The sequence below is a fragment of the Leptosomus discolor genome, chromosome 16, assembly GCF_034619465.1.
Source record: "Leptosomus discolor isolate bLepDis1 chromosome 16, bLepDis1.hap2, whole genome shotgun sequence".
Lineage (NCBI taxonomy): Eukaryota > Metazoa > Chordata > Aves > Leptosomiformes > Leptosomidae > Leptosomus > Leptosomus discolor.
In genome coordinates, this window is record NC_141406.1 from 10,885,488 (window position 1) to 10,898,213 (window position 12,726).

Consider the following 12,726-nt stretch of genomic DNA (forward strand, 5'->3'; position numbering starts at 1 on the left):
TGAACCCTGCTTCTGAAATCTTTTAGCATGAAACACTTCTCAGTGTTTGACTGTTAAATTAGCTCAATGGGATGCTTGAAAGATTCATAAACTAATAATCTCTATGATATTTTTACGTTGACTTTCTGTCTGAAGTAGAGCTATTTATAGTAGGGTAATAATGTCTTTTAATTAAGGATGTATTTGGTGTACGATTACACTAACATACTGTAAACGCCTTGAAAGCTTAGTAGGCATATTTTTTTCTTCAGTGCAGCAAAAAGACTTTTAGTCCAGTTTTCCTTTAAACCAGTGTGCTGCTGGTTGAAATGGTTAAAATTTCGGCTTGCAATCCACATTACGTCTTGGTGTCAATGTGTTTCTGGCCCATAAATCATGACTTGGAGCCACTGATGGTCCAGAGAGACAGAGTTTGAAAGTGATTTCTGAGTATGTAGTGTGCATTCAGTGCAGAGATGGATACCAAAAAGTTACTTGCTGTCACCTGCTGCAGTTTTCCCCTAACAGTGCCGCTCCTGGGCTGCCTTCTCCCTGCATGTTTCTGTTAACATCTTCTGCATTCAGAGTAACAGTTATGCAGTCTGGAGGGATAAAAATAGGTCTAGAGCAAGCTGCAAGTACAGACCATCTTGCAAAGAAATATAGGTTAGTTAATGGCTGTAAGCTGCAGGTCAATTCCTGGCTCCATGACCGGCTGAGACTATGCTTCTGTTTTTACATAATAACTGCAATAAGGATATTATGTCTTCTTAAAAACAACAACAACAACAAAAAGTGCTTTGAGATCCGTAGTTTCCAACTTGCAGGTGTATCAGTTGACATACGTACTTCTGATCTAAGGCTCAACAGTAACCAGTCTTGTCTTTCTTAGGTCCTCCAGCTCCACCTCAAGACGTTACTGTACGGGCTGGATCCACTCCAGCAACCATACAGGTGTCCTGGAAACCACCAACTCTGACAGCAACAGGGACCTCCCATGGCGCCAATGTCACAGGCTATGGTGTTTATGCGAAAGGTCAACGGGTGAGTTCTCCTTCCAGTGTTACAGTGATCATCTACGTTAGGTGAATTTCAACGGACAGGTGAAGGCAACAATAGACATGTGATGGCACTTGAATGTGTGCAGGGTTTTCTCAGCTTTCAGAGGAACCTGCTCTTTTGTTTGTGCATAACTTGCTATTAGCTTCCTTTCTACAAGCACTTAAGCTTGTGTCCAAACAAGTGGACTGGAAGGAATAAAGACAACTGGTGCTAATTGGTGCAGAGCCCTGGTGTGGGCTCTTGCAGCCAGCTCCGTTGGCAATAAATCACTCCATGTTAAGACTTTGAAGGTTGTACTTTAGTGGGGTAGAGGGAAGGGAGACAAATGTCTTCATGCTACTAAGTTGCTTGTTTGTGTACTCAGGTGGCGGAGGTGATCTTTCCAACAGCAGAGAACACATTGGTGGAGCTAATGAGACTAAGGAGTTTGGAAGCAAAGGAAGTTACTGTTCGAACACTCTCTGCACAAGGGGAGTCAGTGGACTCTACTGTTGCTGCCATTCCATCTGACCTACTGGTGCCTCCAACCCCTCACCCCAGAACTGCTCCCAAATCTAAGCCATTAGCAAGTGCCGGAGCCCCAGAAACCAAAGAAGAACATTTAGGTCCACATTTAAAAATGGATGAGTCATGGGAGCAGACTCGTTCGGCATCCCCTGTTCATGGACACATGCTTGAGCCACCTGCTCCTAACTTTCACAGCCCGCTTCAGGGAAGGAGGTCTCCATCGCCTAACCGAATACTCCCTCAACCTCAAGGCACACCTGTCCCAAATACTGTCGCAAAAGCCATGGCAAGAGAAGCTGCACAACGAGTTGCAGAGAGCAATAGGGTAAGGGCAAATTTTTTCTTCTGGCTTTTTTAGGCTGGCTTTATTCATTGTGGCACTTTCCATCAAAGAGTTTTTTCATCATATGCTTTGAGGAGCAGCTAATCATTCCTAAATCCTGCAGATCTGTAGTTTGGGAAGAAGCAGTGTGCTAAAACTCTGTGCCATCTTCCACAAATATGCTTGTAATGAGAAAGAACATTGATCAGCCTTTGATCAGCATAGAAACCCCACGATATCACTAGAAGTGTTGCCTCCAAAAATGCAGAGCCTTTTGGAAAAAGATAGTAATCATCAAAGTTTGAGCTTGGATCCTGCAGGAGTCAAAAGCGAGGCTTGTGTCTACGTGAGAAAACTCAACCAAGTACTGAAGTACTTTGAAAGAGACCAAAACAGTAAAGTGCCATTTAGAAATGGGTCTGGAAATAGGCAGATACACAAAATTCCTGAGCAGACTTACTGTGGGAGATAATATTTTTGATAGTTTTCAGAATGAGGACAGAGTCTTATTTCTACAAGGGAATCTAACTAGCAGTCAGATAAGAGACTTGTTTGTGTTCTAAAACTAGCTTCTTTTTCAAAATAACAAATAGCAGTTCAGATGTAAAAGCACTGTTTTGTATGCTGTCATGGATCCACAGGCAGTTTTACATATTGGCCCTTCAAGAGTCCCCCTTTCTCAGTGGTACACCTTCACCGGTGTTTTACAGCTGCTTCAACACAGCTGCCATGTGAAAGCTTTTCATTACAGCTCCTTTTGTAGCTGCTAGAAGCATCACTGCCCAAAGGAGACTCCCTGGTTTTGAGACCATTATGACCCATGGCTGCTGTGGGGACTCAGATGTTTGCTAGTTAATTTAAATCTCATATTTGAGTCTCTTGGGTCAGCATGGCTGATGCATATGCGTCCTGACAACATGCTCTTGTTTTCCTACCCAAGCATACAATATTTAAATACTCGCAGTGCCCTGGGCAGCTACTTTCTCATCACAAGTCAGTTACTTGTTTCAAGCTCTGGTATCTTTTTTTTTTCTCTTGGTCTTTCATCTGGCAGTCATCAGTTGTTATGTCCAGTCTTTGGTCTCCCATCATATCTCCAAAGTAATTACATTAATTTTGACAGTTCACACATGTCTTAACAGCCCCACCTTATCGACTGCCCCTGTTTTGGGACAGAATTGAGCCAGTAGGTGATGATACAGCTTTTGGGAAGCTGAGTAATTCTGGACCAATAAGGTCTGCTAAATACATACATATGCATGTATATATTTCTTCCCTTTTTTTGTAAATAAAGCAAATAGGAATAGATGTCATAGAGGGAGAAAAGGCAATTAGTTTCTTTGGTACTCTGAGGTGAAAGCTGATTTAACAACCACATAAGGAAAGTGAAGTGAAATACTTGCTCTTTTTTTGAAAATTGCAGACTTAACACACGATCTGAACCATGTTTAATTACATTAATTTTAGTGATGCTTGAAATGTTTAATTCCAGGATTTGGACAGAAGTTTACAGATGGATTCACTCTAAATTAAATCAAATTCTGCAGATGATATTATTCATGTTTAGTTCCCAGTAGTAGAAAATGTTCCCTTGAGGCAGGCTGCTGCAGAAGGAGCTGTATGTCTTCTCCCTGCCCTTCATCCAGCCTGTTAGGTGGCTGATGGTTATTGTCATGAGAGTAAGCAGCAGGAATCAGTAGTTGAGGGTAAGAGTTACCTCAGAGTAGAGGAAGAGCACAAAGTCTCATTCTATAGCTTCTTTTGTGCTGAGGTCAAAAATACTCTAGTGGCTAGGTCATTCGATAACCCTCTGCCAAGGGGAAATTAATGTCTTCGTTAGCAGCTTCTGACTGTAGCACACTGAGAATTTTTACATAAGTGACACAGGGAAGAAAGCTAGCAGCTGAGTTGATGGTCACATAAAAGCATGTAATTTTTTACAAGTGAGAGTAATACGGCAAGCAAAAAATTCTTGAAAACGGCTAAAAGGTTGCAGTCAGGGGAAACTAATATGGTTTTAAAACATGAGTATATTTAAATGTTGTGTTCTTGAGTCCTTATGTCTAATATTTGCCATTTCTTCCATTGGTTGCATGGACAAACCTGCTTCACGATTTTCCATTTTGTGTTGCTTTGCTAGATGGAGAGGAGGAGTGTTTTTAGCGAAAGGAGTAATGCAGCCCAGTACGCTAACTCAGATGATGAGGAAGATGGTTATGATTCTCCTAGTGTCAAAAGAAGGGGGGCTTCTGTTGATGATTTCCTGAAGGGGTCAGAACTTGGAAAGCAAGTAAGTAGTCTGGTCTTGTTATCGTGTCAAGTGTCCAACATGAAACAAGCATTTAATGAAGCTCAGCAGGCTCTCCAGGTCACCATCTGATTATTGTAGCCATATCGGTAGACTGTACAGACAAGCAGCTCAATTGTGGGGAGGGAGAGGAGTGTCCTGTTACTGGAGCCTGACACTGTCTAATGGGAACTGAATGCTTGGCACCATCCGTCTATAGATCATTACCCCATGCAGCAGTCTTAAGTACTGGAAACTGGGAAAAAAAAAAAAAAAAGAAGCTGAAACAAATTTAAATAGAAAATGTGACTGGAATGTCATGTTTGGGCTCTGGGCTTTTTCTGTACAACAAGTTACTACTGCATATGAAAACGTGTTGTGAAAAAAAAGGGAAAAGGGGAAAGATTTTGTGTTCCACAAAAGCCATAACCTGTAATCCTGATTAGCAGAAACCCAACATTGTATATAATTGGCATGCTTTAATATAAGAGCCACAAAGTTTAGATGTGAAAAATTAAGCATTAGAACATAGTCTGATCTTTTAACCTCAAAAAGAAACCAAAAGCACTGTGAAACTGTAGTGGCTTTTTCTCTAGGATGATCTTAATGTAATGCATCTGAAGGATCTGAAAACATTTATGGACTTGGCACCAAGAATTGTTACTAAAGGCTTAACCCTACAATTTTTTAGCTCCAGCACAAAGAATGAAAAGAGGAGAAATTGCCTTTTGTATTTGGAGGGCAAATCCATCTTCCCTTTGGAGAAATTGCTTGTTGTAGACATTTTCTTCTCACTTCTGGATTGATTGATATCAGCTATGGAAATTGACCTAGTACCACAGAAATTTTTTTCTTCATTGGTATTGCTGGGGGAAGGAATGCAGTAATTTCTAGCATCCTAGTACTTCTAGAATATTTGATTCTTAAAATATTCTAATGCAATCTGATAGTCAGATGACTCCATTTGAAAATTTGTCCTTGGAAATACAATGCGTTTTGTTTATGATATGATTTGTTAGATGCAAAGTTTAACAGAGGGCACTCCTATTTGACATTAACAGTTCAGTAAGACACACTTTTTCCTCCTTATCTTCCAACTAATTGAAAACTTATAGGAACTTGAAAAATTTGGACTAAATTTAAAAGACAATTAATGTTTTAGCCAGTCTATTCCTACAACATTTAGGAGAATGAAAGCTTCAAATTCCATCAGCTAGCTATTTTACACAATGTTGGTAACATCCTGCAAGACTTAAATGCTGATCACTTTTAAATTACAATGTGATGTAACAAACACCTGTGAAGAACAGTGGATATGTGAATTATCCTGGGGCTTTCACAGTTTGGTCAGCAAGTCCATTGATGCATGAAGGACCTCTTTAAATCAAGTGAATTTAATCAAGTCTAAAACTAGATTTGGTGCCATGAATGCAGACATCCTTTTTTGTAACACCTGTGGGATTGAGATTTCATTTCTTGAATTGGGAGCATAAATAGGCAAAAAAAAAAAATTATATGTGATGTCTCCACTGGAACAGAGCAGCAAGAGGCATGATGTAATTTATATGTGGTTATTAGTGTGGCAGTCAAACGTAGGAAATGCTCTAGTCCTCATTGGTCTTATTACAAGGATTTTCAGCTTTACTGTTCGTAAAGAATTTTCTCTCTCACCGTGTCAATCAGCCTCACTATTGCCATGGTGAAGAGTACCATACAGAGAGCAGTAGAGGTTCTGACTTGTCTGATATTATGGAAGAAGATGAGGAAGAGCTGTACTCCGAAATGCAGCTGGAGGATGGAGGAAGGCGACGAGTCAGTGTGACTTCACACAACGCACTGAAGGTAAGTGTGACTGCAAAGAAACCTTAGCAGTACCTCCATATTTTGATTCTTCTTCGAAGCTTTTCTTTTAGTCAATTATGGATGTTGCAAATCATTAAAACTCACACTCATATAGACCTAGAACTGGGGTGAACATTATGATATCAAGGCCACTTTAATACATTTATTTTTTTTTTTTTTTTTTTTTTGCATTATTTGATAGCTAATCTTTTACCTAATGGACTATTTTCCTGTATGTAACTGTTGAAGTTGCAGTTTCTGTTCTGTATCTGGGGACCTTTCCCGTGTCTATACAACAAGATACTACATGTGCTACCCAGACAATGAGTTGTTTCTGAGCAAGGAGATTTATATAAATATATATACTTCTAGAAGAAAACAACTTAGGTCTTTCATGTCTAAGTAATTTGTCCCTGTTTCCAGTGTTATCTCTTCCACAGGCTTTAAAGCATGCTTGTAAGAAAAGGAGTTGGGTCAGCTGTGTTTGATAAATGCATTATTAGAAATTCTCATGCTCTGATTATTAAGGAATCACAAGAGACAGCAGATACTTGTCAGAAATATTGCTTTAACACTGCACAGGAATATTCATCACGAAAGACAGCTTTAGTATAACAATTAAAGCATATGTAGGACGTTGAAGGTACCCAATACAGAATATATATTTCCCATAGTATTTTTGTACATGTAAATTGTGTTTGTTTTTATGTGTCTAGCAATTACACCAAATTGTGTTTTGTAATAAGGTTGAATAACTTAAACGATAGGGAAACCCACAGGTTGATTTTTCTTCCAATATGCTGTTGTTTAACTAAAGAAACAATGCCATTTTCTCATGCATACAAGAATTTTGATCATTCTTATAACTGTTTTCATGTACTATAAATTCAACCCTTTTATTCTGATACTACCTGGAATGAGACAGGTACTTTATCAAATGAAAAATAATCAGTGTTTCTATTATTCTGCTAACATAAAGGTTGAAACTGAAATCCTTCTGTATGCCGCTTCTGTCCCTTTCCTGTGGGAGAAAGTGAATTATCCCTAGACTGTCCTTGTTGTTTATGCATCAGAAAGTATATTTACTGCTTGGTTTTAAATTATTATTGCCAATATTCATATTTAAAAAGAAAGGTCCAGACCCTTAACTGCTGTTGTATATCATTTTAGACCTGTTAAACTCTGCAGGCACACTTCTTTTCATGTGGTAGTGTATGTGAAGGGTACGGTTGGTCTACTCATTCTGCAGAAGTAGAATTCAGTATATGAGTACTTCCTGTGGAAGGACTCATGGATGTCTGAGTCTCATTTGGAGAATATGGCCCACCATGCTGATAATTTTCCTGATATAACAATGCAGGTCAGATTCTGATCTCAAAGTGCTTGATAATTTCCCTTTCTTTCAGTAGATCCAATCTCGCTTTGCAACATCATTAATTAACAACAACAAAAAAGTAACACTTTTACTGAATTTTCCATGATGTAATCAGATTCCTTGTTTCTTGCATCTGAAAGCATGCCAGCCATGCCCTTGCAGCTGTAATTGAGTAGTCTCTCCCAAGTTACTAGATGCCCTCAAGTAACAAGAAAACATTTTGCATGCAGATGTGTATTTGCATTACTGGGACATTACTATTCCCTCCAACAGTTCCCTAAAACAACGGCTGCCACAGGTGATCAAGAGAAGATTCAACTCACTCACCTGGTCTGAGCATTCTAAAATGTGAGATATTGAGCTCCAATCAAAACTGACCTTGTTCATATTTATTGAACTTCTGTGGCAGTTTGTCTCAAAAGTTTCACAAGCAGGATACACATTTACACATTTTAAAAATGAATTAAAGTAGGTGAAACAAATATAGTCATAAAGTAACTTAGAAAGTTCCTAATGCTTGAAAGGGGAAGACATCCAAAACCAGTTAATTTTGACACACTCAGAGAGATATTGCTGAAGTTTCCAAGATGATCCTGTCCTTATTTATGAGTGCTGTTGTGTCCAGCGGCCTACCTGATCTGGGCATTGAGTAACGTACAAGGACAGGTGATCTCCATGACGTAGAATCCATAACCCATGTCAAGCAAAACCAACACCTCCTGCATCATTATTCTCTTGTCTCTTCTCAGAGTCCAGACACTGCATAGGATTCTTCTGTCACACCAACATGTGTTTGTGTAAATGTAATAGAAAAGTCACTAAATGTGTCTATCTTGTTCAGAATGCTGATTTTATCCAGACTGGGATAGTTTTTACCTACTGCTGATATAAACAGACTTTTACTTACTTCTGATAATAGGCTGATTTTCAAATATTGGTTTTATCAAGCAGGTACGAGATTATGCTGAGAGACTTGGTGACAGTGCAGACCAAGTGACATCAGAAAGCAGCTTGCTTCTCAGGGTTCTTTCTGTGGAAGCCAAGCTTTAAAAATGGTGCAGTTTTTCTACTACTGCATTTCTACTGCTTTTACAAAGGAAAATAGAGCTCCTTTAATATTTCTTCAGAATAGCTCTCCTCTGGCAGGAGATTTAGGAGAATTTGCTACTCACATAGGATGCTTTAACAGATGAAAAGCAAGAAAGCTTCCTAGAACAGAATTTTCATTCTCAGATATTGGTTCTGGTTACAAAGAAAAATTAAATAGCAATTTGGCACGGGGCAAGGAACATACTAAGCATTAGTGCTGTGTTTTAATGCCATTCACATTCACCATGCTGGAACCTGTATGCAGCTTTTATTGCTTTGTTTTAAATGCATGGGTTTATTCTTGTTGAGAGCACCACTCAGTTGTTTGTACTGACCTCTCATGTTGTATCTGACACCCAGCAACTTCTTAATCATGTCTTTATTTTCCACAGATTCTCATTCAAAGCATGACATCCTTTTCACTAAATAAGCTGCATGTCTTATGTTTGCCATTGCTCTAAAACTAATTCTGTCTTTATTTTTCTTTTCTTCTCCCTTTTCCCTCCCATTTTATTTTTGTCACACACTATTTGTTCCCTGTCTGGTTCTTAACATTACATAATCTTAAGGAGTGCGATAAGAATAAGACCACTGAAGCCACTTTTTTGGAACAGCCTGACTTTTCACAGCAGATACATCACAGTAAAAAGCTTTTCAGTATTCCAGAAGTAGCTGAAGAGGATGGTGAATACTCTGAACTGCTGTACAAGCAGGGTTTAGGTATGCCCTATAAAAAGAATCCCACAATAGCTAGAGACTCTAGACCACCTAGGCCCTACAATCAAGACCAGCAGCACAACTTCTGGTACCCTGCCAAGCACAGAATTTCAGGCATGGAGGATTTTGCTGCAGACGACAAAGGATGTAAATATAGCCGATCCTTATCGAGAAGCCCAGACAGTGGACTAGACTGTGGAAGTGAAGAAGAAGAATCTCGTTTTAATTTCAGATATACTTGTGATTCAGTTTCTGCCAACGTTGCCTCTAGCTGTTGTGCAGAGACTGCTAACTGTTCCTGCAGGAAAAGCACGAGGCCATTGCTTGCTCGCAGGAAAACTTTAACCAGACAAACCAGCATCGAAGAAGATTTTGGTGACCTGGGTCCTTCCTTTGTAGAACCCAGGAGTGAACAGGTCAAACCCAGTTATGAGAAAAAGTATGAGACCCAGAAATGTAATAGAACAGATAATTTGTCTAATGAAGATGTTCAGGGAGGCTGGAAGACCGACTTAAAAATGGCTGACTCTAGGGCAGCTGGTCTACTTGCAAAGCCATCCCACAGAGATGCAGAAGACTCTCTGGTGTGTGAAATAAATCTTCCTTCTAACATCTGCTTGCCAAATCAGTTTGTTTTCTTTCTTTGCTTCTTTTTTGTTGTCGTTCTTTTTTATTTTTTTTCCTGAATTAATTTTTAGAGTCCATCCTTTGGACTTAACTGCTACTTTTTCCCCTTCTTTTTTTTTCCTCCCCATTCATTTTTGTTTATTATTCTGCATTTTCCTTTACAGTCGTCTTTTGTGTCATGCTGAAATCAGTTTAATTTGCTTTACAATTATCTTCCCACAGAACAAATTACAATAATGGCTGCTTTTATTAAAGGACAACTGAATCTAAATTTTAATTAAGGGTTAGCTGAACTATAATTTTTCCAAAAGATTATTTTTCTTTATTTTGCCCATCTAAATGTTGCTTTAAAAAACCATTGCATTTTAAATGGAAAAATATTTCATCAGTACTTGTTTTCTTTTTAATGTCAAGGAATTCATTTCATCATGTTATTTTTATTCAACTCATTCCCAGAATTTTCAGGATATGCTCTTTATCATGAAACACCTCCAGACAAGAATCAAGATTCTTCCCCAGTTTGAACTGTCCAGTGACCCAGATTTGTGGAGTCACAGGTTTTCATCATATTTCCATTTTCTACCTTATCTCTGCACTGTCACTACTTTGCCTTCCTTTTTAGACCATCTCTTCTTGCCTTTGAAGTTGCAGGCTGCATCTCTGCACGAGAATGCAGGCAAACAGCTTCTTCCAAAGGGAGAGGCCAGGGCCATTCCATGTCTTTCAAGGATGCCTCTGCGTGATCTTGCCTATTTGCATTTCTGTCCATTAATCTATGGCAGAGTCTCCACACTTTGATAGATGCATCTGTAGGCTTCCCTGCTCCCGAAAGACCAAAGCAAGTTCTTTACCCTCTCAGTCTGCAACAGTCCAGAGCGGAAACCTCAAACCTAATGTGTTTCATGTGAGACTAGAAATCAGTTGCCTGCTCTTCTAGCCTAGCGGTTTATGCCGAAACTATCCTTAAAAATTTCTCCTGTTAAAATTGGTGCCCAAGCTGCATTAATCTCAATGGCTGCATGACAAACTCTGGAGAGCATTAAAATAGTACCATTTAGGCATTAAAATAGCAACATTTTCTGCAAGGGTAATGAACAGAAAGAGACAGCTGTGATGTGAGATGAAGTGTGTCTACATTCCCGTCTACATGTTTCAATGACCTTTAAAAGGCTTTAACAACCGAAGGCCATTATAGAGAAGCAGTGTGCTCAAAGACAGAAGGACGTACACTTCTTCACATGCTGCAAACTGGACAAAAACTATGTAGCTGAACACAAAACAGGCTTGCCTTTTCAAGTGCAATCCAATCTCCACAGCTCTCATGACTGGTTGTACTACTCTTCAGGAGATTATAATGTCACCTTAGCAGCAACAACAAAGGCAAAAGAATATTTCAAAAATTATTCTTTTCTTTTCTTTTTGTTCTGATGTGTGGCTGCTGGTTACAAAATTCTGCCATAAATCAGGGAACCATTTTTTTCTTTTGCAGGTTTGCCAGGCAACAGTATTTACTTTTCAGCTAACCTTTCAGTTAAAAACTAAGTTTAGTTGCCTTTAGAGCTTATGCTTCCAAATGTGATTGAACCTGATTAATGTCCAACCATATAACCATAATGTTACCATGCATGTTACTTACAAACCTGTTTTTTCTGTTATTGTTTTTTAGCTTTTAGGTAATCCATCATCTGCAGGACGGCCTGAAAGGGTGGAGCATGCAGGGCGAAGGTCCTCTCATGGCAGTGCAGTGCCACAAAGGTCTCGACCAATGTTGGTCCCTTCCATTGGTTAGTTGGACAGATTGGTGCATTTCTGTTCTTTGCAGCCTCAGAGTTGGGAAGGTGGTCCTTAAAAAAGAAACAACAGACACTTGTCTTGAACCATGATTACTCTTAGTTTAAATGGGATGAAATGGAACTAAAAACATCACCATCTGAGTGTACTGGGATTTCACAGGGGGCTGAATCAGTAGTCATTGACATCACTGGGAGCCTTTTCATTTAATTTAGTGGGTATTGGAGCTTTTCTAAGCTTGGGTAAGCTTAGATACTGTGAGATCTTACCTAAGAAGAAATTTCCAGGCAGGATACTATATGATCAGTAAAATAAATGTGCCCATTCAGCCATCCATTCAGCCATCCATCTTTCCATTCATCAACCATCATTTTGCATTCACTTTCCATTTTCTTGACTACTTTTTGGAATTTAACAGGAAAAATGGAAGTTGTTAAATGTCCTAAGTTAGTAGGACTTGCATATATTTACTATTTCTTACAGAATCATCCCTATTCTGGTTTACTTATGGCTTAAACTATATGCTGGCATATACCAGAAAATCCAAAAAGTAGTGCAGAAAAGATAATGGAATCAAGACACTATGGACAAATACGTATCTGTTAAAACTTGCACTCTATACTGCCAAACAAGAAGCATTCACACTGAAAATCAGGAAATGTGCAAAACAAATGCAGAAAGAGCTCTGTGAGCTATTAGCAGAACTTTACTCCATGAAGAAATAAAGTCGGTCCAGTTCCTGTCCTAGCCTGGACTTTAAGTTGTGAATACTGTGGGCATTCTCAGGAGGAGAATGAAGCAGTGTCAGACAATTCTCACCTGACATTATGTGAATAAGAGACATCATAAAAGGGGATTAGCAGAAGGAAAGAGACTGATAACTAAGGAATGCTTTTCTTTTTAAATGTTAAATATTTTTCCCTTTTCGTAGAATCACACTAAAATGCCTGTACTGTAAATTTAAAGCAAAATCCGCCTAATGGGCACAATTATTTTGATATCTAGAAGACAATAATTACTATTATTGAAACCATAGATCAGAAAACACACACAGCTGTAATGCATGAAACTTTTTTAGTGTCTTCAATATCGTATGACTGGTCAGAGGCTGATTCTTGTCCCACATCC

General features: G+C 38.9%; 1 protein-coding gene across 9 annotated transcripts in view; it reads left to right on the forward strand.

Moving 5' to 3' along the window:
• RIMBP2 (RIMS binding protein 2) overlaps positions 1-12,726 on the forward strand; it is a 146,686-nt gene that overhangs the window by 116,852 nt on the left and 17,108 nt on the right. For 6 of the 9 annotated variants that reach the window (XM_086474078.1, XM_086474079.1, XM_086474080.1 and 3 more), the window contains 5 exons: positions 872-1,023; positions 1,406-1,873; positions 4,011-4,160; positions 5,841-5,999; positions 11,474-11,591. In XM_086474078.1, coding sequence (XP_086330204.1) covers positions 872-1,023; positions 1,406-1,873; positions 4,011-4,160; positions 5,841-5,999; positions 11,474-11,591 — 1,047 coding nt within the window. Of the gene's footprint in view, positions 1-871; positions 1,024-1,405; positions 1,874-4,010; positions 4,161-5,840; positions 6,006-9,032; positions 9,765-11,473; positions 11,592-12,726 lie in introns of all 9 variants that reach the window. The other 3 variants (XM_086474076.1, XM_009957252.2, XM_086474077.1) reach the window with 2 other exon arrangements.